We start from the raw sequence: 26,249 nt of genomic DNA, 5'->3' as shown, positions 1-26,249 counted from the left end.
AGTCGAATGCATATATCTCAATAAATAAACAGCTTATTGCTATGGAGTTAAAAAGTAAATTAAAAAGTTAAATATAAATACATATAAAAATACTAAAATCAATCTCCTACACTGTTGTGAGTGTGGTATGGAATCTTAACAATGCATATGACACATTTGAATTATTAAGATCTTAGTGTTTTGCTCAGTGCCTCCAACCTTACGTTAAAAATGTGAACTTTGTTCACACAATCAATAACATACCACAATAATTTCATGAGTTCATTAATCTATGGGGAATTCTTGAATATCTCCCAACAAAATTAATAAGTAAACAATGTTTATTAATTTACAAGTATATCTATACAATTTCATACAGAACCAGGATTTCTGGTGATTAATATTTCATACACCCTACCAAAGACATCAACATGGAAATATAACTTTTTTCCACAATATTTGACAAATAACCCAAGGGTAGCCCAAATTACTATGTTAAAAAAAAAAATATTTGCGGTAATCGCGCCTTAAGTTCAAAAACACAATATCTCCTGTCGCTCAGGGAAACAATACTCTGAACTTCTCCGGCCAGGAAGGAATGCAAAGTATGTCTCGTGAAATCAACAGGTAGATATTATCAATTTGAAGGAAATATTAATTTAACATATCTACCAGATTGAGTGGGGCGATAAATAATTTCCCTGGGACCACAGTAGCTAAATTTGTTGTAATGCAGGTCTATACCTAATTTCACCCACAAATGGCTTCAACACACAGTCTAGACAAATAATGTGAGAAAATTATTAATTACAAAACTGCCCTACACACTGTAAATGATAAGGTTAAAACATAAACTGTAAAATACAATCCCTACAATTTTGGGAGGAAAAGGTTAATTAATATCCTTTTGGTCTGTATCTTACTACAGTTTAAAAGGGGACAATATCCAACAAATTACAAGTACATTCGATTAGTTCCAGTAGCAAAGTCCAGCAAGATGGTGAGTGGTCAATTATCAGCAGGCTTCTTGTTCGTCTAGGGAGTGTATCCAACGTGTGGATCTGAAGTCCTCTCTCCCTTTAATCTTATCTGTTTCTCTTTTTATTGGGTACAATCCAATTGTTGAATTGGTGCCTTTCCACCTTATGTTTACCATGTCATGATTGGTTGGTTCCAAATATGGCCTTTCCCCATCTCATGTACTTTGCTGGCTGTAAGAAATTTAGACCTAAACAATTATCTTGAGACTGTCAGATATTCATCAGATAAAACAACCACAACCTTTCATTCATATAATACTGGTGCCAAGTTCTTTGACAATACGTGGATGACTTCTGATATATACTGATTTTTGTCTGTAGCCAGCCAGTATGGTATATTTAACATATATATTTTGTAGTTCTGTTTAAAACTTGCAACTGGGGCTCTTTTGGTGTATAATTAACTGGGTGTCTCTGCCATTGTCTGGGGCCAGGTAAATCAACACTATTGAGGAGGTAACCTTGTTCTTGAAACAATTGGGCTTGTTTGACATGGACTTTCTTTGATCAAAGACTTTTGAGATCCAGACTTCAAACCATCAATTCACCATTGTCGGCTGGGGTTGAGTTAAGCAGACACCATTGTCCAGGTTCCTGCTCGGTATATGAGAGTTTGTGTATTAATCCCCCACCTCCCACCTGTGAGGATAATTCAATCAACATTTCCTCCGGGGGGGGGGGGGGGGGGGCAGGGACGACAACGCTCCTCTGGTCTGGAATCTCCTTCACTGAGTATTTTATCAATTATAAAAATATTTATGGATATCCCAGCCATGACAAAATCTTAACTGTTACCAATAAAACAATTAATATCTCAATCTATGCTTAACCCTAATGGACTGTAAGTTTTCAACTCAAAGATACTTTTTTCCTCTCTGTTTCATTACTGCCACTCCATAAAAACAAGGACAAGAGTCCATATAAATAAGGAAGTTACCTATCACTACTCAGATGCCCCCGGAAGATGTCCCTTAAGATGAAACATGCATAGGGTGGTGTTTAGTATTGATGCCAGTATGCCCATCAGAGAAAGAATAGCCTTTTCTGTGTTATGCTTCAAGAGTCTTTTTGTTTGTGAGTACCTAGATTTCCTACAGTAGTAAATGATGTCCAAAATACTACACTGTGGAGTTTTGTTCTGTGTTTTCTCCTGCATATTATTGAGCTTTTGAGACTGGCATTTTGAAAAGGAAAATAGGCTGATCAAGTCATCAATCTGGGATTTGTGCTAAAGCGCTGTATAACCTCTGTGAATATGGGGTCCATTGCTCTGGTAAACAGTTCTCTGTGCAAAACAATCCATCCAGTGCTCCTCCACCGGCACAGAGATCTTATGTTTACATGTGGATGAACTTTGTTTTATCACTGATGATAAATCTAATCTGCCTAAAAATAGTCACATTCAAAAAGAAGTGTCTCTTCCCCACGCCAATGATATTACAATTCTATAATTTTGTTATTGTTTAGTTCAGACATAAATGACCGTAAACTCTCCTCTGAGCCACCCCAGATGAACAACAGTCATCTATGAAATTCTGATAAAAAAAGGGGTTCTGGTCTGTGATGACTAAAGACAAATGTATCCTCCCATGCAGACATAAATACATTTGTGAGATTGGGCACACATTTTGTGCCCATAGCAACTCCAGCCTTTTGAATGTAAAACTGCCCTTGGTACTAAAAACAGTTATGATTAAGGCAAAGGCACAATGCTTTCTTAAAAATATATTTTTGGAAATTTGGGAAATCAACCCTACTACTTAGGACCCATTCAAGGCCAGCAGGGCATCATCATTTAAAGCGGTTCTGCACCTAAAAAAAAATATTAAAAGCCAGCAGCTACTAATATTGCAGCTGCTGACTTTTAATAAAATCACACTTACCTGTCCCAGGGTCCAGCGATGTCAGGAAATCGGGAAGTGAAGCATCGCGGCTTCACTGCCCGGTTCCCTACTGCGCATGCACGAGTCACGCTGCGCGTCTCTTCTGGTCCCCCGCTGTGTCCTGGGAAGTGTGTGTTTCCCAGAACACAACGGGGGGCAGGGTGTCTGCGGGGGTCTGCGGCGGTCTGCCTGGAAGTGGGTGCAGATACCTGGATTATCCAGGTAACTGCACCCCCCTCCCCCCTGAAAGGTGCCGATTGTGGCACCGGAGGGGGGGAGGGATCAGATTAGTGGAACTTCCCCTTTAGGGTGAAGAACCGCTTTAAGATAAGCTCTAGTTTGAAGTACACTCAGACATAGAAATGTATCACCCAGCCTCACCGACACTGATCCTATCTCATTATCACATACCTGGTAGCAGAGCCTGAAATTATGAGGATGCTTCTGATTCAGGGCCCCTGGTAGTGTGGACAGAAGGTGCAGAAGTGCAGAGTGGCACGAGTGCCTGTAAGTCTTGCTAGCAGCAGAGCGGGTGTCCATGCCAGAGAGGAGAAGTCATCAATTATCTTCAGTAAAGCAGGCAGGCTGGTAGACAGCTGGTAGGCAGCAGGCTGGTTCATGCAACAGCAGGCATGTGAGGCATATTCTGGTAGCAGACTGTAGATCAGCAGGCACAACAGGATGGCAGGAAGGTACTGTAGCCACAGGAAGAACAGCAGAGTCCAGCAGGATGGGTCATACACTAGCAGGATGGAGCTGGTACAGAAGAACAGGCAAGAGTGTGGTCAGGGTGCAATATGAATCAGGAGCAAAACAGTGAAACAGAAGCAAATGAAGCAGGCAGAAGTGGTGGTCAAGGACAAGCCAAGGTTGGTGCAGGTAAGTTCAGAAAGTAATCAGGACAACCTGGGTCAGCAACTTGAGTCAGGATACAAGAACACAAGATCTCAGAAAACACAGGAGGCTAAAGAGGAAGCAGCCCTGATCCTGAGCATTGGCACAGTTTAAATAGTCAATTTGGTGCCAACATCTGTCACAAGTATGTTCAAATCTCAGGGAGAGTATATATAATAGTAATGCCACAGGTGCTTGGGGTTAGATCCCTCATCTCCCTTTTTGGCAATACTCTCAATTTATAATCAAACTCCGGTTTAAATCCCTCTGAGATCATTTCTCTTTTCAATCATTTTAATACATTTCTGTATATACAAAGGATTAACCTGTTCCCTCTGGACAATTTGCTCTTTTTTATTATTAAATTTATGTTTTATACCCTTTACAACTCATCTGGCATTTGGGCAACCATCTACTTTTCACCACTTTTTTGTGGCTGTTGTTTTTGAATCTGAGTTTTTGGGTTACAGGATGTTATCCTTAAATATTAATATGTCAGGTTAATTACATTTCCATTAAACTAAAATTCTCAGTTGTACCACATATCTTTGTTTTATATTGCATGTATTGTCATGTACACATTTTTTCAACTTGAAAAGGGTGAAGGATCTTATAAATCAGGGTGTGTGAAATTATGATTGTCAATGTTGGCTTTAACAACCATGGAGATTCAACCTGTGTTCTTCAGTTGTCTTTTACTATTCAGGTTTGATTCAGCTTGGTTGCTGTATTACTGAAAAAACAGTTTTTTTTTCCAGACATTTTGATAGATGAGCTCTTTTACCGTTTGAAAAACCAGTCAACAGATTGAAACGTATTCACCTAAATATGATAACTACTTTGTGTATTTCGTATATAACAGAATAACTGCTTCACATTGCCACTAATTGCAGTACAGAACACAGAAGTTTGGTAATTATACAATTATAAAAATGTAGGTCAGAGAAAGAACACAGTGCCTTTCACAAAGAAAGCAGTAGGGTGCAAAGTTAACTGATTTAGTTGATATACAGTAGAACATGGAAATATATTCAGGTTGCTAATGCTGGATTGAGAAGAAAATGATAACAGAAATGCTTTCTCAATCAAAGAGCTCCTTCTTTGATTTAGAACTTCAGATCTTCGGTTTTTATAGTCTTTCATCTTGTCTGCAACTCTTGCTTAGGTAGCTGATAATATTGTTACTAATATAAATGTATGGTCTGTTAAAAAATATGTTTTAACGTGTATGCTGACTGGTTCGGATAACAATGTTGTATTCATGGCTTCTCTCTACTTTCTTTTTTTTTGCATTTACATTCTCTGGTCCTACTCATCAATGCCAAGCCCACAACTGCACAATTCATCAATTCAATATTATAAAAGTTATATTTAGTATAATAACTGGAGATAGTCTCTTTTTAATGGTCTACACCTTCAATCTATAACAAAATCAGACCTCACATAATGGCCCACAAGAAAAACTATACCAACATATTTACCACAATGGTAGTCACCTGCTATGGGGAGCACTGAGGCTCTAAATTTTAAACTGTGATAACTTCTTCAGATTGTGTTCCCTTACTTCTTCTCACCACTGGACATATATTTCTAAATTCAACAAATAAGCTATAGAAGGAAGTGTGGGGCATTCAGAGGACTTAGAAACCCACCATAACTTAGGAAAATAAAAACCATATTTCATTTCTGTTGTTTTTTTAGACTATGAAATTTAAAGTAGCTGTAAATGTAAAGCAATTAGCAATAGCACATTCTAGCACTAGTTGTTACTTACACTAAATAGGATTGGATAGTATAAAGAGAAGAAAATTCAAAAAAATATGTGATCATTCAGATGTTCATGGACAGTGTTTGAATTCTTACTAATAAAACTTATGGGGAGAGTAATGCAATAAAGAATGATGAGCTGTCACCAGTACTCTGATTCAAAAAACATACACTATTATTGATGCAAAGTCACATTTGTCATGTAAAGCCTGAAATTTGGGGCCACGCAGAATCCCTTCCTCAAGGCAACATAGTGATCCACCTACTGTATAAATGAATGCAACAGCTGACATGAAACATCCAGTGCACAACTCTGATGTCATAGTGATGCCATAATCCTGCCAAAACACTGTAAATTAATTAGTAAAAAAATTAAATCATAAAAATAACCATAAAAGAAACAAATACAAATCAGCAGGCAGAATTAACCACTTCAATACAGGGCACTTATACACCTTCCCGCCCAGACTAATTTTGAGCTTTCAGCGCTGCCGCAGTTTGAATGACAATTGCGCGGTCATGCTACACTGTACCCAAACTGAATTTTTATAATTTTGTTCCCACAAATAGAGCTTTCTTTTGGTGGTATTTGATCGCCTCTGGAATTATTTTCTGCTAAACAAATAAAGACCGAAAATCTTGAAAAAAAAACATGTTTTTTTTTTGTTTCAGTTACAAAACTTTGTAAATAAGTAAGTTTTCTCCTTCACTGATGGCCACTGACGGGGCTGCAGTGATGGGCACTGATAAGGCGGCAGTGATGGGCACTGATAAGGCGGAACTGATGGGCACCAATGAAGTGGCACTGATAGGCGGCACTGATAGATGGCACTGATATGCGACACAGATAGACACTGATAGGTGGCACGGATTGTCATTGATAGGTGGCACGGATTGGCATGGATGGGTGGCATGGATAGGTGGCACAAATGGGCATGGATAGGCGGCACGGATTGGCATGGATAAGCGGCACGGATGGGCGGCACAGATGGGCATGGATAGGTGGCATGGATGGGCATGGATGGGCATGGATAGGCGGCTAGGATGGGCACTGATAGGCTGCATTGTAATTTAAAGTTTTGTAGGGATGGATGCCAATCAGTGCCAAACAATAATGCATGCCATTCAGTGATGCCCATTGTGGGCACTGATTGGCATCCATTATGGGCACTGATTGACATTCATTATGGGCACTGGCTGGCATCCCTGGTGGTCTAGGGGGCATACCTGGTGCTGGGCATCTCCTGGTGGTCTGGTGGCGTCCCTGGTGGTCCAGTGTGGGCATCCTCGGGGGGGCCATGCTGATAATCGATCAGCACAGACCCCCCCCTGTCAGAGGAGCAGCCGATCGGCTCTCCTCTACTCACGTCTGACAGACGCGTGTGAGGAAAAGCCGATCACCGGTTCTTCCTATTTGCACTGTGATCAGCCGTGATTGGATATGGCTGATCACGTGGTAAAGAGTCTCCGTCGGAGACTCTTTACCGAAATCGTAGTTGCTGGGTGTCAGACTGACACCCCACAACAACGATCGCCACGATGCGTGCCCCCGGGGGAGCGCAGCAGCTTAATATCCTGATCACGTCATAAGGCGTCCGGTCAGGATATTAAAACCACTTTGCCACCGTCATTTTGCTATATGGCGGGCAGCAAGTGGTTAAAAACCAAGATGACTGGCACCAATGTAGTCTTTGCCTAGAAACTCAGATATACTGCCAAAGCCTCACCGCTTGGTGAGAGCAAAAGTGTCTCTTTCGAATGTCCAGCACTGACAACTGCTTAAGAAAGCTATGGCTCTTTTGAATGTTCAGCCCTAACATTTATTGAAGACTGTCTAGATGTATTTTGAACATCCGGAGATGACATTCAGAAGGTATGCTTAGTTCTCAGACTTGCTCCAGAGGTTGTAATTCCACCATTTTTTGGAATTGTGAGAAGGTCACACATATATGGAAGCAATTGGAAAATTTTCTTCCAAAATTTCAGATAGTAGTATAAACCTCACTCTCCACAACTGTCTCCTATTTTCTCCTACCATTGGGCTAGCCACCCATAATACGAGACTGATCCACACTATGTGTAGCAATAAACTGGTTGAGAGCATTCCAATGGAAATCCTCATCAGATCCCCTAACATAACTGAAAACCAGAATTAACAATAAGATTAATCTTATGGAAAAATATTCTACACACTACAGAACACCAATCATTTTTATAATAAAAAATGGGACCCACAGCTTAATCCAATCTCTTTTTCAAACCTGAATGCCATTACTAGTAATTTATGTCTGAAGAACATTATAAGATATGTATATATACAACAATCACAGAGTTTAATATTAAAGTGTTAACATACTACAACAAAATATATCTATCAACAACTACAGATTATATTTTGATCTTTCTTATGTGTAAACTACCTGTATTGTACTTTTTTTTTTTTTTTTACATATGACAAAGCTTTTTGTACTACCTTTTGTACCAAATAAAAATAGTTTGTAAACAGAAGGTATGCTTAGTATATATCCCGCATATGCACACTACACCAAGCAAACGTTGATGTTGTGTTAAAACCCATTACTTGAGTATTTCTCTGGTAGCAGAGACAGTATATGAGCAAACAGGGAAAAAAAGAGAAGAAAAGGACCACATACATAGCATAAGTCTATACATGAAATAAAAATAAAAATATATACATAAGGTTTCTGATAACAAAAATAAATTAATTGATCTAATCACCATAGCCTTAGACAACAGATGAATAACTAAAGATATGGCTAAATATCTATATACACTGAACCTTAAGTGGACATCATATGACATCCTTAGGTAGAAGTGGAGATATCTAAATTATGCCTTCAGCTGCATTCTAGTGCAAGGCCTCCTCTGTAACTGGTAACCTGTAATTTTTTTTTTTAAAGCATAGCCTATACAGATTTTTAAGTATTGAAGTTTGCCATCATTCCATGAGTATGCGCAATTTTGAAGTGTGACATGTGAGGTATCTATTTACTTTACTGTAACATTATATTTCACATTATAAAAAAAAAATTGGGCTAATTTTAGTTTTTTTTTTTAATTCATGAAAGTGTTTTTTCCCCCCAAAAAAATTGTGTTTGAAAAATTGCTGAGCAAATATCAACAGCCATTTATTCACTAGGGTCTGTTCTAAAAATATATATATAATGTTTAGGGGTTCTGAGTAATTTTCTAGCAACAAAAAAATATAATTTTTACATGTTGGAGAGGAATGCCAGAATAGGCTTGGGCTGAAAGTGGATACTCAACGTTTCCACACACCTCAGTCATTTATGGCCTGCCAAAAGACCACAGAGGACTGGGCACTAACTCTGTTACCCAGATTTTTCTTTGACCACACAATACAATAATAAATAAGCTGAAGGTTCAGTCTAAAACATAAGTTCCAACCAAACTTTGGCTGTTTAGGCATTTGATTGAATGCCTGAACATTTACCTATGTGACGCAAACTGAATACCAGATACAATAGCACAATTACTACCACTATTGTATGTGACAGACCTAGCCAGGATAGAGGCTTTTGGAGGAAACTGAATGCTAGCCTTTTGAGGGAACGGTGCTCTTTTTGAGCTGTATGCCTGGGGCCCCTTGAGGTGGTGTTACTTTGGATTCAGGTCCATATTTCCCCAAGACACACAGACTCTGGAAACCCTGTATATGCCCTATTAGAAATAGTGACTGATTCATACTGTTGGGACACATACTGTTAGATGCTAATGTCATCAACTCCAGCCACCTGTCTGTTGCCTTCTATAATGTAAATGAGTCTAGTCTGACATGCCACAGCTTCTAAGAGTCTTTCACCCATTGTTGTTTGTGCTAATTAACCCTGCAATTGTATGAAGGAGTTCTGTGTTGAGATGTATGATAATGTGTAGTGTAGTTAAGGAGTCACATCGGCTGCTTTAAGAGATTAATTATCTCATGTTAATTTATGTTTCTGGTTAGAGGTGTATTTTTAGAGTAATATCAGCAGGAGGGCGGAACCTCTTATTCTACTGTATATAAAACTTGTATTCTGGTTCTAATAAAGAGTCCATGTTCAGCAACTAAACAAGTATTGTCTTGTTTTGCGCTTGTGAGTGGTTGTAATATCTGATATCAATATTCAGCCTGGGAGGAAGTGGTATATGATGAAAGCACTAAAGCAAAGTGTGAGGCGTTTCCTTACATTATACATGACTGCTTCCCAGTGTCAATGGTTGTTATGGATGCTGGCTGGTCCTTAACAACCAGTGATGTTACCAGCCCTACTGACTTACATGGCTGGGAATCCCTGGCTATTAGGGATGAGGTTCGTGTTTGAGTCAAACCCATGTTCGACTCGAACATCGTCTGTTCACCCGTTCAGTGAATTCTGAACGTTATGGGCCGTTCACGCAAAATTTGAGTGGCGCGTCATGGCCCATAATTCACTGCGGCATCGCAGTGCATTGCTGGCTGCTGATTGTCCAAGCATGCACTATGACCCACATGCTTTGGCCAATCACGGTGCAGAAAAAAACGGAGAGCCATTATTGCCAAAAGCCAGGGTGGCTTTGGCCAATTATGTCTCAGAGGGTTTAGTACATATCCCACACTATAAAAGGCCACCTGCGTGGCGGCCTTGTGTAGTGTGTTGTGGTGGTGGAAAAAGATAGACAGAGAGAGAGAGAGAGAGTGTCATTTGATTTAAGTTAGAATAGGCAGGCGAGTCAGTAAGCTTCAGTTACGATGTGTAGAGGATATATATGCATCCCAGGTGTGTTGTGTATATATATTTATACACTGTATTCAGTTTAGTTAGATCCGTTCCTGTTATTCTCTTCATAATATACTGACAGGCAGGGAGCTGCACTATTTTCACTTAGTGTACTGTGTCCTTTGCATTGTGTGCACCTAAAGCTTTACCTGAATACAATTTCCGGTGTTCTCATACAAATACAGGCAGGGAGCTGCAGTATTTTGTTTTAGTGTCCTTTGCACAGTGTGCACCTAAAGCTTTACCTGAATACAATTGCTAGAGTTCTCATACAAATACAGGCAGGGAGCTGCAATATTTTGTTTTAGTGTCCTTTGCACAGTGTGCACCTAAAGCTTTTCCTGAATACAATTGATGGCGTTCTCATACAGATACAGGCAGGGAGCTGCAGTATTTTGTTTTAGTGTCCTTTTCACAGTGTGCAACTAAAGCTTTACCTTAATACAATTGCCATGTGCTCATACAAATACAGGCAGAAGCTTCAGTATTTTGTTTTAGTGTCCTTTGCACAGTGTGCACCTAAAGCTTTACGTGAATACAATTGCCGGTGTTCTCATATAAATACATGCAGGAGCTGCAGTATTTTGTTTTAATGTCCTTTGCACAGTTCGCACCTAAAGCTTTACCTGAATACAATTTCCGGTGTTCTCATACAAATACAGGCAGGGAGCTGCAGTATTTTGTTTTAATGTCCTTTGCACAGTGTGTACCTAAAGCTTTACCTGAATATAATTGCCGGTGTTCTCATACTAATAATACTACAGGCAGGCAGTTGATTCTGCTAGCTGCAGTGTAATCAGTATATATATATATATACGTCCCAGCTTTGTGCAGCTACATCTCCCTGCAGGCCATTAGTATGTCTGGAAGGCCAACAAGGAGAGGCAGACAGTCATGAGCCAATAAAAGAGGGCAAGCAGGCTCTGTGTCTAGAGGCAACAGTGCTGGTCGTGGACACGGTGCATCCTCATCAGTGTGTGGTCACGGGACACGCTCGTCCTTTTTTTCAGCAACTGGCCGTGTTGAGCCGCAACATGCCGAAGACTTGGTAGAGTGGATGACCAAGCCATCCTCATCCTCTTCATCCTCTCTCATCCAGGCTCAGGGTACTTTGTCTGGCAAAGCAGCTGCTAACGCGGCCTCTTCCCTCAGCTCAATGGCGTCAGTCACTCCTTTCCTAGCCCCACCATGTCCTCCTGAGAACTGTTTGACCACAGTGTTGGGTTCATGCTCCAGGAGGATTCCCAGCATTTGGAAGGCTCTGATGATGGTACCCAGCTAGAGGGAGGCAGTAACGTGAGCCCAGAGAGAGGGGGTGCCCAAGAAGGACAGCAATATGGCAGTCATTTTCCCCCAGCTGCAGCATACTGCCAGGTTTGCTCCAGTGATGAGGAGGGAGGGGATGATGAGGTCATTGACACCACGTGGGTGCCTAATAGGAGAGAGGAGGAGGAGACACATCTCCAACGAGGAAGGATGCCCTCCAGGGGCCAGCTTAAGGGCAGCACACTGACTGCATCACACCGCAGAGCTCCGCATGTGCAGGGCGCTGCTGTCTCTGCACGTTATTCCAAAAGTTCTTTGGTGTGGGTCTTTTTTGAGTCGAGTGCATCAGATTGCACCGCTGCTATTTTCAACATGTCTTAAGCATATCTCGCGTGGCCAAAACATCAGCCGCTTCGGCACCACATTCTTGACCAGACATATGTCGACCTGCCATGCAGTTCATTGCCAAGCATACCTAAAAGACCCACACCAAAGAACAAAGTGGACCTCTCCTTGCTCCTCATCAGCTGGGATCTCCAACCCCACTATAACTTCAGTCCTCTCTGAAACCTGCACTGAAAGGAATGAAGATGTAGAATTAGGTGTGTCAAAGCCAAGTATTTGCGGGCAATCTGCTATCGGTACACCAAAGTCAGATTGTACCAGGCAAATTTCCCTGCTCCAACTGCTGCACCGCAGAAAGAAGTTCAATTCCAGCCATCCACATGCCCAGCGGTTGAATGCTAGCTTGGCTAAATTGCTAGCACTTCAACTGCTGCCTTTTCAGTTGGTAGACTCGGGCCCCTTCCGTGAGTTTGTACAATGTGCGGTTCCTCAGTGGAAGGTTCCCAAATGCCACTTTTTCACATGGAGGGCAATTCTGGCTCTCTACCGGCATGTGGAAGGCAATGTCATGGCCTCTCTGGACAGGGCGGTCAGCGGTAAGGTGCATATTACCACTGACCCATGGTCCAGCAGGAATGGACAGGGACGTTGCCTGACTCTTCTGGCAGCTGGGGAGGATGCAGGACAAGGTGCAGCAGTGTTGGAGGTTTTTCCACCACCACGCCTCCAAAATGCTACTACTGGTGATTCTGACACACCTCTCTCCTCCACCCCTCCTCTTCTTCTTCCTCTATGGCCTCTTTCTGTGCTTTGTCCTCGGAACCAGCAGTGCTCCGTAGGCATTCAAGGGGCTACGCAAGCACGCAGGCAAAAAGATGCCATGCGGTGCTTGAGCTGGTGTGCTTGGGGGACAAGAGCCACACTGGGGCAGAGATTCTGTCAGCTCTGCAGGGGCAGGCTTAGAGGTGGTTGACGCCATGCCAGCTTAAGCCAGAAAAGGTGGTTTGCGACAATGGCACCACCCTCCTCTCCGCCCTCCGACAGGGACAACTGACCCATGGGCCCTGTTTGTCTCATGTACCCAGGCTTACAGGATGTCCTGAGGCAGACCAGGAAAGTCTGTGCATTTCTGCCGGTCATATAATGCCAGTGCTCGGCTGGCTGACCTCCAAAAGGAATTTAACCTGCCCAAGAACCGCCTAATCTGTGACATGCCCACCAGGTGGAACTCAATGTTAGCCATGCTGCAGTGACTTTACCCACAGCAGTGGGCAATCAAGGAGTACCTGTGCGACTATGGCACCAGGACAGGGTCAGGGGAGCTTGTTTTTTTTTCCCCACGCCAGTGGGCCATGATCAGGGATGCATGCATCATTTCACCATTTGAGGAGGCCACGAGGATGGTGAGCATTTACCGTGCATGTATCAGTGACATTTTCTCTCTTGTCCATCTGTTGGAGCACATGCTGCATGGAATAATGGACAGGGCACTTGAGGCAGAACAGAGGCAGGAAGAGGAGGACTTCCTTACCTCTCAAGGCCCCCTTTATCCAGACAGTGTTCATGCTGGTCTGCCGATCACACAGGAAGAGGAGGAGGAGGATGATTGTGTCAGCATGGAGCTGGAGTCTAGCACTCAGCATCAGCAGCAGTCTTTAAGGGATCATTTACAGTCCCAAGAAACCCATGGACTTGTACGTGGCTGGGAGGAGGTGGCTGCGGATCATGTCGTCCCTAGTGACCCAGAGGACTCCAGACTGAATGCCTCAGCTATCCTATGCTGCATGGCCTCCCTGATCCTGCAAAGCCTGCGGAAGGATCCTCGTATTCGTTGGATCAAGGAGAGGGATCATTACTGGCTGGCAACCCTCCTTGATCCATGCTACAAGGGTAAGGTTGCGGACCTTATCTTGCTTTTGCAGAGGGAGCAGAGGATGAAACATTCATCCTTCAACGTTCCCAGAGCCTGGGAGGTTTACAAATTCCTGGTCCTGGACAACGTGTTTCTGAGGCTTCGGTCAATCACAGAAAGTGGAGAAGGTGGCCGTCTGACCAATGCATTTAGACAATTTTTTAGTCCGCAGCCCCAAGGTATGATCGGTTCCAGCAACCATCACAAGCGTCTGATTTACATGGTGCAGGAATACCTAGGGGCAAGATCAGACTTGGACACCTTTCTCACCAAAAATCTTCTAGGTTACTGGGTCTTGAGGATGGATGGCCAGAGCTTGCATAGTATGCAATTGAGCTACTGGCCTGTCCTGCATCCAGGGTTCTTTCAGTCCTGCTGGAGCTTTGTAACCGATCACAGGGTGCGCCTATCCACCAACTCGGTTGATCGACTGACCTTCATAAAAATTAATCAGTCTTGGTTCACCACCAGCTACCAAGCACCTGATGCTAATGTAACCCAATAATTTTTTTTGAAATGTCAGATCTCTTCAAGACTGCCTATGCTAATGCTGAGTGGCTATCCTGTTATGCTGAGTGACTATCCTCTTCCTCCTTAATGCTCATGCTGATAGCTTGTAAGAACATTTTTCGTTCTGTGTGCCGCCACCAGTGGCTAAGGCCAAATTTTCAGCCCCTGTTTAACAGGGGTGTGTAATTACAATTTTTGATGCAATATTTTGCAGGAGGGTTCGTTTCTGCGCTCAACTACAATATCTGGGAGGTGTTGCAGTGTTGTGGCAACAGCACCAGTGCCTAAGGCCCATTTTTTCAGCCCTTGTTTAAGAGGGGCATGTAATTACAATTTTTGATGCAATATTTTGCAGAGGGTTCGTTGCTGCGCTCAACTACAATATCTGTGAGAGATTGCAGTGTTGTAGCAACAGCACCAGTGCCTAAGGCCCAATTTTTCAATCCCTGTTTAACAGGTGCATGTAATTACAATTTTTGATGCAATACTTTGCAGCAGGGCTCATTCCTGCGCTCCAAAAAGTTTCTGTGAGGTGTTGCAGTGTTGTGGCACCAGTGCCTAAAGCCCAATTTTTCTGCCCCTGTTCAACAGGGACATGTAATTACAATTCTTGATATAATATTTCACAGCAGAGCCCGTTCCAGCCCCCACCAAGAGTAACTGTGATTGTGGTGGTGGTGGTGCTGGTGCCAGAACTATGTAAGTCCTCAAAGGTCCAATTTTTCTACCACTGTTCAACAATGGCATGTAATTACAATTCTTGATATAATAGTTCACAGCAGGGCATTCCAGCGCCCACCAAGGTTAACTGTGAGGGCTTACAGTGTTGTGGCAACACCAACACCTTAGGCCCAAATTTCTGCAGAGCATATAGAGCAGGCCCCTACTTTCAAACATCCAACTTACAAACGTCTCCTACTTGCAAATGGAAGGAGACAACAGGAAGTGAGATGAAATCTACCCCTAGGAAGGGAAATTTTCTCCTGTAAGAGTTGATATGGGAAAAACGTGTCTCCTCTCCATTGATGCTTTATCACCAATCCTTGTTTCTAAAAAAAACAACTTTTCAAAAAACATTTGTCTTTGGGAAAGTGAGGTGAAATCTTCTGAAGAGGTGCACAGACAGCAAAAAAAAAAAATGTTACAGGGGTGATAACCCTTCCATATGTTTTCCAAAAAGCTTAAAAATTGATTTTTTTGACACTTTAAAAATGTACCAGTTCAAAATTACAAACAGATTCCACTTAACAACCAACCTAGTGTTCTTGTCTTGTTTGCACCGTCTGTATACTGCTGTTCTGAGAATATAGGGCCTGGGGGCCCCACGCCTTTCCTTTTTTTTTTTTGGGGTGTGGGGTTCCCCTTAATATCCATACAAGACCCAACGGGCCTGGTAATGGACTGGGGGGTGCCCATGCCATTTGTCTCACTGATTTTCATCCATATTGCCGGGACCAGACATTACATTAAAGCCGCAAGCAGTTTTAAATGACTTTTATTCCTTTACAAATGTCATTTTGTGCAGGGACTGTTCTAAGCACGGGAAGCACGAGCCACTTTACAGACATATTATAGACACCCCCTAGGTACGATATTTAAAGGAATATTTCACTTTTTTCACTTTAAGCATCATTAAAATCACTGCTCCCGAAAAAAATTGAATTTTTAAAACTTTTTTTTGCATTCATACATGTCCCCTGGGGCAGGACCCGGGTCCCCAAACCCCAGCGTGACATCATCTTTAATATTTTACGTAAAAAATGGGTTATGTATTGTGTTTTTTTGCAGTAAAATTTTTAAAGGTGTACTTCTTCCCAAAAACTGCATTTGAAAAAATGCTGCACAAATACCATGTGACACAAAACATTGCAAAACCCACCAGTTTATTCTCTAGGATATATAATGTTTAAGGGTTCTAAGTCATTTTCTAGCAAAACATACTGATCATCATTACATCTGACTAAAATCTGCCAGAAAATACCTGGTCCTAAAGTAGTTAAAAATAGTATTTGGATGCACAGGCATGATCAAACTAAATCTTTGTAATAAAAATGCTTAAAAAATGCATGCTCAGATCAGTATCCATTCCGCCTGTCTATCTTGGTAAGAATGTAATAGACAATTAAACCTTGGCTGATCTAAAATATAACTTAAATCCATGTGCCCTACCCAAAAAAAAAAAAAAAAGCAGTTGACCCAAGGAGTGTTTACGTCAGTTTGACCATGTTGAGCTATGGTACTGAGCTTCTTCAAACATTAGAAACTATTGTCAATACCTTATACTATAATATTTGAAAAAGTGATACAGGATTAGGATCATGTGCAAAGCATGTAAAAGTGTTGAAAGTTATGATTTTTACTCCCAGATCAAGATGGGTCAATTTTTTAAATATATTTCCTGCAATCTTGCACACAGGGTTCAAATCTGCTAGTCCGAAATGTTTTCTTTTCTTTTTTTTTGTAGATTTTAGTAAAAGTAAGTCTCTGTTAGTATCAATCTGTATAATCCTTTAATGTTGGTCACATGCTTTTTCACAGCTTTATGTGTATAGAAAAGAGTGTTTAACTGCTTAACGACCGTGCTATAGCTGAATGACGGCTACAGCATGGCTTGATAACTCTGGGAGGGCTTACATTGACGTCCCCCCATAGTCTTGCTCCCGCGCACCTCCAGGGGCACGCCCCCATGAACATCTGTGAATGCCAGGTCCTCTGGACCCGGCGCATCATGGATCTTGGTAAATGGCTGATGACAGTGGCTGTTTACAACGTGATCATTCCGTCAAATGACGGAGCGATCACTTGTAAACAAACCGCCGTCACGTCAGGTTCCTCTCTCCCCTCAGTGTACAGATCGGTACAGAGAGATCAGATGGTGCTGCAGCTCTGTGGGCTGGATGTGCACTGCCCACTCCAGCCATTCAGCCAGCTATCCATCCATCCATACTCAGCCATCCATTCATACTCGGCTTGCCATCCCTCCATCCATAAACAGCCAGCCATCCATGCTCAGCCAGCCAGCCATCCATCCATGCTCAGCCATCCATACTCAGCAATACTCATCCATGCTCAGCCACCCATCCATAATCAGCAATACTCATCCATCCATCCATACTCACCAATACTCATCCATCCATCCATACTCAGCCAGCCATCCATACTCATCAATACTCATCCATGCTCAGCCATCCATCCCTAATCAGCAATACTCATCCATGCTCATCCATCCATCCATACTCAGCAATACTCCCCCATCCATCCATGCTCAGTCATCCCATGCAACCCCATCCATACTCAGCCATACTCAGCCATACCCAGCCGTACCCAGCCATCTTATCCGTACCAAGCCGTACTCGCCCGTACCTGGCCGTACTCAGCCATACCAATCCGTTCCCAGCCATACTCATTCATGCTCAGTCATCCCATCCATACTCAGCCATCCCCATCCACAGCTCATCCATCTCCATTCATGCTCATCCATGCCACATCAATGCCACTAGAGTGCCTCACAAAAGTGTAATAGGTAGTCAAATTAGATTTGACTTTTATGCCCCAGAACGCCTGATGGCGCTCCCTGCATGTTGGGTCTCCCCATGTGGCCAGGCTGTGTAAAAGTCTCCCAAATGTGGTATCACCATACTCAGGAGGAGTAGGAGAATCCATTTTGGGGTATAATTTTTGGTATGTACATGCTATGTGTTAGAAATATTGTATAAATCGACAACTTTGAGTAAAACAAAATGAATTTTCATTTTCTTTACGCATTTTCCAGAAACTTGCAGAAAAAAGTGACATGTTCAAAAGACTCACTATGCCTCATAGATTATACGTTGGGTTCTTTTCTTTCCAAAATGGTGTATTTTTTGGGGCGTTTCCGTTGTCCTGGTGCTCCAGGGCCTTCAAAAGTTTAAGAGGTAGTCAAGAAATGATATGTTTAATTTATGCTTCAAGAATGTCTGATGGTGCTCCCTGCACGTCGCACCTCTGTATGTGGCCATGCTGTGTATCGACATACTCACGAGGAGTAATAGAATGTGATTTGGGGTGTAATTTGTGCTATGCATATGCTGTGTGTGAGAAATAACCTGCTAATATAACAATTTTGTGGAAAAAAAAAGAAATTAAATCTTAATTTGCAAAGAATTGTGGGAAAAAATTACAACTTCAAAAAACTCGCCATGCCTCTTACTAAATACCTTGGAATGTTTAATTTCCAAAAAGGGGTCATTTGGGGGTATTTGCACTTTCTTGTACTTCAGGTGTGATCAATTTTCATAGATTGGCACCATAGCTTGTGGACTCTATAACTTTCACAAAGACCAAATATACACTGATTTGGGTTATTTTTACCAAAGAGCAGGAGCAGTATAAATGTTGCCCATTTATGAAGAAAAATTACTAATTAGCAAAATTTTATAATGGAAGCTAAGAAAAATGCATTATGCATTATTTTCTTTTATAGAGCAAAAAAAAAAAAAACCCGGAGGTGATTTAAAACTACCAAAAGAAAGCTCTATTTGTGTGAAAAAAGGACAAAAAATCCATATAGGTACAGTGTTGCATGACTGAGTAATTGTCATTCAAAATTTGAGCGTACCGAAAGCTGCCCCTTTTCCTGCCCCAGTCTACTTTATTATGGTGTTTTACAGGACCTGTAAGTTCTTGGGCCTGCCCCTGAAAGCACCTGCCCAATCCAAAAGGCCTTACAAAATTGTATCAATATGGCTGAGATACCTGCATGCTTTTAAACTTCTAAGGTCTGTGTTGACAGGCTTTTGTTTCTTACTTTTATATGGGATATATTTGGTATATATACCTGTATTTATCTGTGTATAACACGCACAGGCATGTAACATGCACCTTAACTTTAAGAGGGAAGTTTCAGGAAAAAAACTTTACACAGACCCCCTGCATAATTCACAGATCCCTGGACCCCTGCCCAACACACAGCCCCCTTTCATCATAAAGACCCCCCTACACTCCCAGGAGACCCCCAGTCTCCTGGGACAGCGCTGAAAGCATACTCTAAAGTTGAGAAAACTTCACACTATCAGCCTGCTAGCCCCTTCTCATACACCGCTCTTCCTGTGCCACTCTCATTGTAAATCAAAGCTTCTAAATACCTCCATTAAAGCCGAACCCGGTCATGTGGCCACTCTCTTCTCTTTCATTGATGGTCACATCACCACTCTCCCCCTCCAAAAGCTACACACGAGGAGCAGACGGAGCAGGAGGAGGAGAGCAACCACAATGAGCAGCATTAATTGAGGGATTCAGAGACTTAAATTTACATTGAGAGTGACACAGGAGGAGCGGTATATGACAAAGGACTGGCAGTAATGTTTTCTGAACTTTAAAGTTTACTGACAGCACTGTCCCAGGGCCAGGAGAGGTGGGACAGTGGTGGCACCTGGGAGGACTGCCTGATCCCCGCCTCCTGTTGGCAAAAAAGATATCAGTGTATAACATGCAGGCACGGTTTACCCTGTATTTTTAGGGTAGAAAAGTGTGTGTTGTACGCCAATAAATACGGTATATATTTATCAAACTTAAAATATAGTATTAGATTTCTAGTATACTATTTTCCGTAACTAGGAAAATGTAATTGTATGTAACTAAAGAACCAGATTCAAGCTATAAATTAAGCTACATGTACAGTACTTGCTGAATCTGAAAACCCTAACCTAATCATTTCCAGTAAATTATCCTGTCAACTGGCTCTTGTACAAAAATACCAGCTGGATAGAAACCTTTGTACGGCAATGCGATTAAGACGAAAATACCCATGCTGTTACAGAAGTGTTCATAATGCAGTAAGAGTCATTTTCACAACATATTTGTTAATCATTTAAGGTTGAAGCTGGACCGAGCAGAAAAGCTAATTAATGGACTTGGTGGAGAAAAACAGCGGTGGAGAAGCATAGCTACACAAATGGGAGACACGTACCAGAACATTGTTGGAGATATGTTGCTAAGTGCTGGTATTGTGGCCTATTTGGGTTCATTTACTTCAGAATTTAGACAGGTATGTAGTATTAGGAACTGTTTATTCATATTTGGTTGTCTATCATTTCCCAAAAACGATTTAACAACTAATGGCTGCTGTTTCACACACTTTAGACAATTTATTTAGAATTTTTTTTTGGTATTTCCCATAGCAACTGACTGTTATGTAGTTGCTTGTATAGCGCAAATCAAATAACAGTGACTGTTTGGTTTGAGTAAAATAGTTATCATTCTTTCAAACTGGTTTTCCTATTTTAATTAGCCCTATTATACTGAACCCCCATTGCTGGTTCTCAGTTGTAAAACGTACACTAGATAGCTTTATATAATGAACTGTAAAAGCATTAATTTTGATATGTTGTTTTGACATGTTTGTTGATTTTCTTATAAATAGTATGAGTGTGTTACAACAAATCATCTATACATCTACCTATGGCCCATACAATAAAACTATTGTAGATGATTTAGGATTTTTTAATCTATATCAACCACTTATACACTATTAGTCCTTTTATATGAATGGTTTAGAAAATGAAAAAAAAAAAAAAAAAGATTTCATTCACTGCAAAGATCATTACCCCTGTCAATACATCATTTTTGATTAGAGATAGCATTTTCTCATTTTCATGGTAAATAATATTGTATTATGTTTTAAGGAGGTTAGTTTGTTTAATTTACATCAGTACATTTGATTCATTTTTCATATTGTAGCAGTAGCTGTTCTATCTGGAAAGCTTTGATAAAAAACAAAATCATCATGCTTTATCAAGCAGGAAATGAGCTGGCAGTAAACACTAGGCACACAGTTTAAAGATGGAAAACGAATTATAGTATGATTGTATATGGACATGGGTTTAAGAACATTTTAAGTGGTTATTGCAGTTTAAGTGAATTGTACCTAATTTATTTAGGCTCTACTTTTGTGTAACTTTAAATATATGCAAGATACAAAATACCTTTTCCAAGCACATACAATAGAGGCATTCTCAATCTAACCTGAAAGATTTACCTTTCTCTTCAATTCCTCTTGAAAAATAGCTTTGGGCTTTCTGTGCCTAGGTATTCCTGTGCTTACAGTCTTAAAGTGTTACTAAACCCAGGAGCCTGCATTCACTATATCTGGTCTCACACAGTACACCAAACATGGAAATGCAAGTATTTTAGTAAATATATACTGCTAAATACTTTTTTCTAATCAGCAATATATAGCAGTCTTGGGACTACTATCAATGTCTGGTTAAAGCTTGTAGGAGAAGTTTTCATACTGTACTGACTGTCCTATCAGGATACAGGACCCCTGACCCTCCGTCTGGACAGTTCTGATTGGCCCTGTGCTGGTCACATGCACTCTCCCAAGAAAAAAAAAATCTCTTTAGCAATACACATCAAACGGAGCATGTGCAGCCTGACTCCAGTAACTCTGTCTTATTCGGACATGTTTTGGGGGCAGTACAAGAAGGGAAGGATCTGTGCATACAGGATCAAACAGCCTTTTTACACAATGCAGAGGACTGACCTCTTAGGTTCCACAGTGAGTATAACAAGCATGCTTTACTGCATATACAGAACGATTTTACTGTTTGGGTTTAGTAACACTTCAAGGCTATATATCTGTGATGTGAAATTACTGTCTAACACACTGAGCCTCTGACTACTAGTCTCCTGAGAGTTTGAGTGAGACATGATAATGTCAATGCTGTGCTACCCACTGCACTTCTTATTGAAGGGAAAACTCAGATTCCAATTTGTTTATTCCGGTAATCTGGGTATTTTTTTTATGTAAATATTCCCCCACCAGTCATAAGATATCCAGGTAATAGGGGGGCTCTAAAGTTAGAAGTCAAAGCCCGCCTTTACCAAATTTGACCATCTCAGTCACTGGAAAAAGGCCATCTACAAGCAATCTATAGATAATACTAGTGACTAGTCATTGCCCTTTGCTTGCCTTGCATAGCTTCCATAGTTCAAGAGTCTCCTTAATCTCCTAAACGTACCTCGTAAAGGTACGTATAGGAGGCATTCTAATTGGTCTGCGCCATCCTGTCAGTGGGGGAGAAGAAGAGAGAAAGCCGCGGGGATTTCAATTCCCCGGACTGGTGAAGCAGCGCCCCAATGTCTCCAAACAAGTGATTTCTGGCTTCAGATACAGTGGGTCCGTGGGGGATGGGGAGGGGGTCCAGTATAAGGTTAAGATTTTATGTAAAGGTGAAATTACACTTTAAAGGATATCTAAATCCAAGAAAATGTAAAATATTGTAGCTTATTGGTGCTTAAATGTGGTGGCTGAATTTGTTTTAATTTTTTAGGCTAAGAACATTTTTACCAAGTGCAGAAAATACATACAGATCTTGCCAGGAAAGCAATGTCCTTGACACCTTAAATGAAAGCATAAAACAGGCTATTTTCCTTTCAAGATATCTACTCTAAACATATTTTCCTCCACTTATCTAATGAAGATGGATAGAGGAAGACATATTTATAGTCCAGATCAGGAGAGCAACCTGGGTAACAGCCATGGTTTTACTCTTTAATGTGTTAATAATTCCACAACAGTAAACTAAGTCTGTAAATGCAGTAAAGCATGCTTGTTATACTCACTGTGGAACCTAAGGGGTTAATCCTCTGCATTGTGTAAAAAGGCTGCTTGATCCTGTCTTCTCTGTTCCTCCCTTCTTCCACAGTCCCCAAACCATCTCCTGATAGAACAGAGGCTAGAGGAAAAGCTGCACATGCTCAGTTTGGTGTGTATTGCTAGAGAGTTTTTTTTTCTTGGGAGAGTGCATGTGATCAGCACAGGGCCAATCAGCACTATGCAGACAGAGGGTCAGGGGTCCTGCAGACTTGTAGGACAGTCAGAGCAGAATCAAAAGTCCTCCTACAAGATTTAACCAGAAATAGAAGTTACAAGACTGCTCTAGCTTCTGATGAAAAAAGGGTATTGAGCAGTTTATATTTACTAAAACTATTGCATTTCTATGTTCTGTGGGAGACCAGATATAGTCAATGCAGAGTCATGGGTTTAGTACCACTTTAACTTCAGACCTGTGTTTTTAATCAAACAAATTACATGATCTTGAATTAACTACGTTGCTGTAAATATTACAATTATATTGTGAGATTTTTTTGTGCTGCAAACTTTCATTGTCATAGAAAATAGCATATCTCATGGTACTTGTTCACCAACAGAAGCAGGTTATAAATAAAAATATTTGCATTACTGCCAGTAAGTGGCAGAAATTATGCCTAATACCTTACCTATGTAAGAATATAAAATGTTAATATTTGTCCATGAACAGCAGCAAATAAAAAATACAAATATGTGTAATATTTTAGAACTAGTCACAGAAAAATCCCCCCAGTCAAGTAAAGTGGTTACTGACAGTTAGCATCGCCAATTGGCAAGCATTAACACACTGCCTGTATGGAAACCAGTCTTTAAAACACTGCAGATTATTTAGGCACTGAATACGAATATGAAGGGGGGCAAGCTTCATGGAGACGCTTCTCTCGCGTAGTTTAGGTGTTGCAAGTTTTGTGAATGTACATGAGTAAGAAAAAAAAGCTATTTATCCAGATAGGAAAGTTTGGGGAATTTCCAGGCAGGCATATATGACCAGGTGCCATTACACAGTAATAATATGAGAGGTTGTGTGTGATGACACATTCCCTCCTGACTTGTTGTGGGTCTCGGTAGAAAGGCAAATTACTTACAATTAATACAATTACACCATGTAATGTTTGGGAAGTAAAAAGTTCAAGAGGCCTCACCAAAGTTGTAACTCAAACGTGGCCTTTTGGGTTGCTAATCACTAATAAACTCTTAAAAGCAACATAAGCCAGCAGCTCAAAGGAATATATGTGTCAAAATCCTTGCCACTGCCACATACTGTTTTTTCAAGCTTTGAGATTCAAGAATACTTTTGTCAAGTCAACGTCAACTTATTAATGTTGTCGCTCAATTTATAGATTTAGAATATAGATTCTAAAAAGCTAAAATATAGAATATAGATTTATGAAGCTGATATATTTTAGGTTGAGAATTCTAGCAGGAACACTGGTACGTTCAACTTCAGGCATTAGGCAGTAAGAGGTAAGGTAAGTTGTAAAAATCTCTTCTCAAGGTGAGAGAATGCAAATGGACCAAGAAGACCAAATGGACAAATGTAGACAGACCAATAACATATTCAGCTTTAGCTAAAAGGAATAATGAAATTCCAGGAGGCAGTTTATTTGTGTCTGTTCATGCAATGCAATCTGTGACTTTTGAGTAAAAAGAGAGAGGCCAGGAAAAGTGTAGTGGGAGAATGACATGAGTGGAGGGGGATAAGGAAAACTAGGAGGAGATAAAAGTAAAAAATAAAATAAAAAGATAATTTACTCGTGGCTTAAACTGTCCAGTTTAGAAAAATAAATAAGTCTACAAAAATACACATGTAGGAAAAAAAAATAGAAAAACTCTAATTATTCATCAAAATCATATTTTCCTGTCACTAAATAGTATTCATTTCTTTTTGCCTTAAGGAAATATTAAAAAGATGGTTCAAATTGTGTAGAGACAAACGCATTCCTGTGTCTGATGAATTTGCACTCTCAAGCACCTTAGGAGATCCTGTGAAAATAATGGAATGGCAATTTCATGGGCTGCCAAAAGACAAGTATGTCAGCTATTTTGTTGTACAACAAATTTTGGGTAAAGACAGGATAAATATGAAAAAAGAAGAACGTGTATGACTAAGATCTGTCTCAGTTTTTCCATAGAAAATGCCATTATTGTGACATCAGCTCAGCGATGGCCTCTTATGGTTGACCCTCAAGGCCAGGCAAACAAATGGATTAAAAACATGGAAAAAATCAATAAAATCCAAATCTGTAAAGCAACAGACGCAGACTATTTTCGAACTGTTGGTAACAGTATACAGGTACTGAGAATGTAAATGATTTTTCCTTGCTCAAACCTGAATATCTGTGAGGAGATTAAAAGACAAATCTGAAGAGCATAGAGAAAGTGTAGTTAATTCTTTACACGTTACAGTGTTTAAGTTATAATTACCTTGTTAGTCTCTGTCATCTTGTCGAGCACTTTATTATGATTTATGACCCCAAGGCACCTGTTCACCACTCATTGCATGGCTTTCTGCCTATTCAGATAATTCTGAAAATGTTATGAACAATTGGCTGTATGAACGGTACAGCACTGGCCTGTTTGTCATGTTTTGAAATGAAATCAGTTTCTGCCTTACTGCTTTGCGCTGTTTTATATTAGGTATTCTTTGAATATCTATTTTAATTAATCATATTTTCTATATTATTATCTTTATAATGAAAATGTAACACAGGGAACAACAAAATAACATATAACTGATGTGACCATTTTAATCATCTAATTTGAATGGGAGTGCTTTTTTCATTTTCTACCCATAAATAATATTACAAGATGTGGTTTGTCTTTTGCATTATGAGATTTTAAAAATGTTTCTGCACTAAACATTAGTAGGTGTGTTAGACTTAAGTGCGGCTGAACTGTCCAAGTGCTAAAGTGCTAAACACTGGTAATTTATAGAGATGATGGTTCATTTAAACCCTAAGTTACATGGTACACTTTAAGCCATGCTAGATATACACCTATATTTTTCTGCTTATTTGCCTTTTTAATTATTTAAATGTGTTTTAGTATTTGGTATGTGGTTTTCAGTATTATAGTATTTGGTATGTGAATTGAGACAACAGACAATCACTAGCCCCTACAGGCTGCTCAATCTCAGCTAACCCTGATTTATACAATATAAACCCAAAATATGTGCTGTGTAATAGAGTATATCATAGACTGAATCATTAAACCGTATCATTCAATTGGGTTTGGTCACAT

At 40.6% G+C, this 26,249-nt stretch overlaps 1 protein-coding gene across 1 annotated transcript in view; it reads left to right on the top strand.

The window, feature by feature from the left end:
* The window catches only part of LOC143962680 (dynein axonemal heavy chain 3-like), a 2,426,925-nt gene that overhangs the window by 1,978,665 nt on the left and 422,011 nt on the right, over positions 1–26,249 (top strand). Inside the window, exons 59-61 of the mRNA XM_077472045.1 lie at positions 20,231–20,402; positions 24,905–25,038; positions 25,131–25,302. Of these exons, the coding sequence (XP_077328171.1) occupies positions 20,231–20,402; positions 24,905–25,038; positions 25,131–25,302 (478 nt within the window). The remainder of the gene's footprint in view (positions 1–20,230; positions 20,403–24,904; positions 25,039–25,130; positions 25,303–26,249) is intronic.

This window comes from Lithobates pipiens, unplaced genomic scaffold (assembly GCF_037356315.1).
Source record: "Lithobates pipiens isolate NorthernLeopardFrog02 unplaced genomic scaffold, aLitPip1_a1.2 Scaffold_8, whole genome shotgun sequence".
Lineage (NCBI taxonomy): Eukaryota > Metazoa > Chordata > Amphibia > Anura > Ranidae > Lithobates > Lithobates pipiens.
Note: the sequence above shows the minus strand (reverse complement) of the source record. Positions and strands in the feature narration are given on the sequence as shown.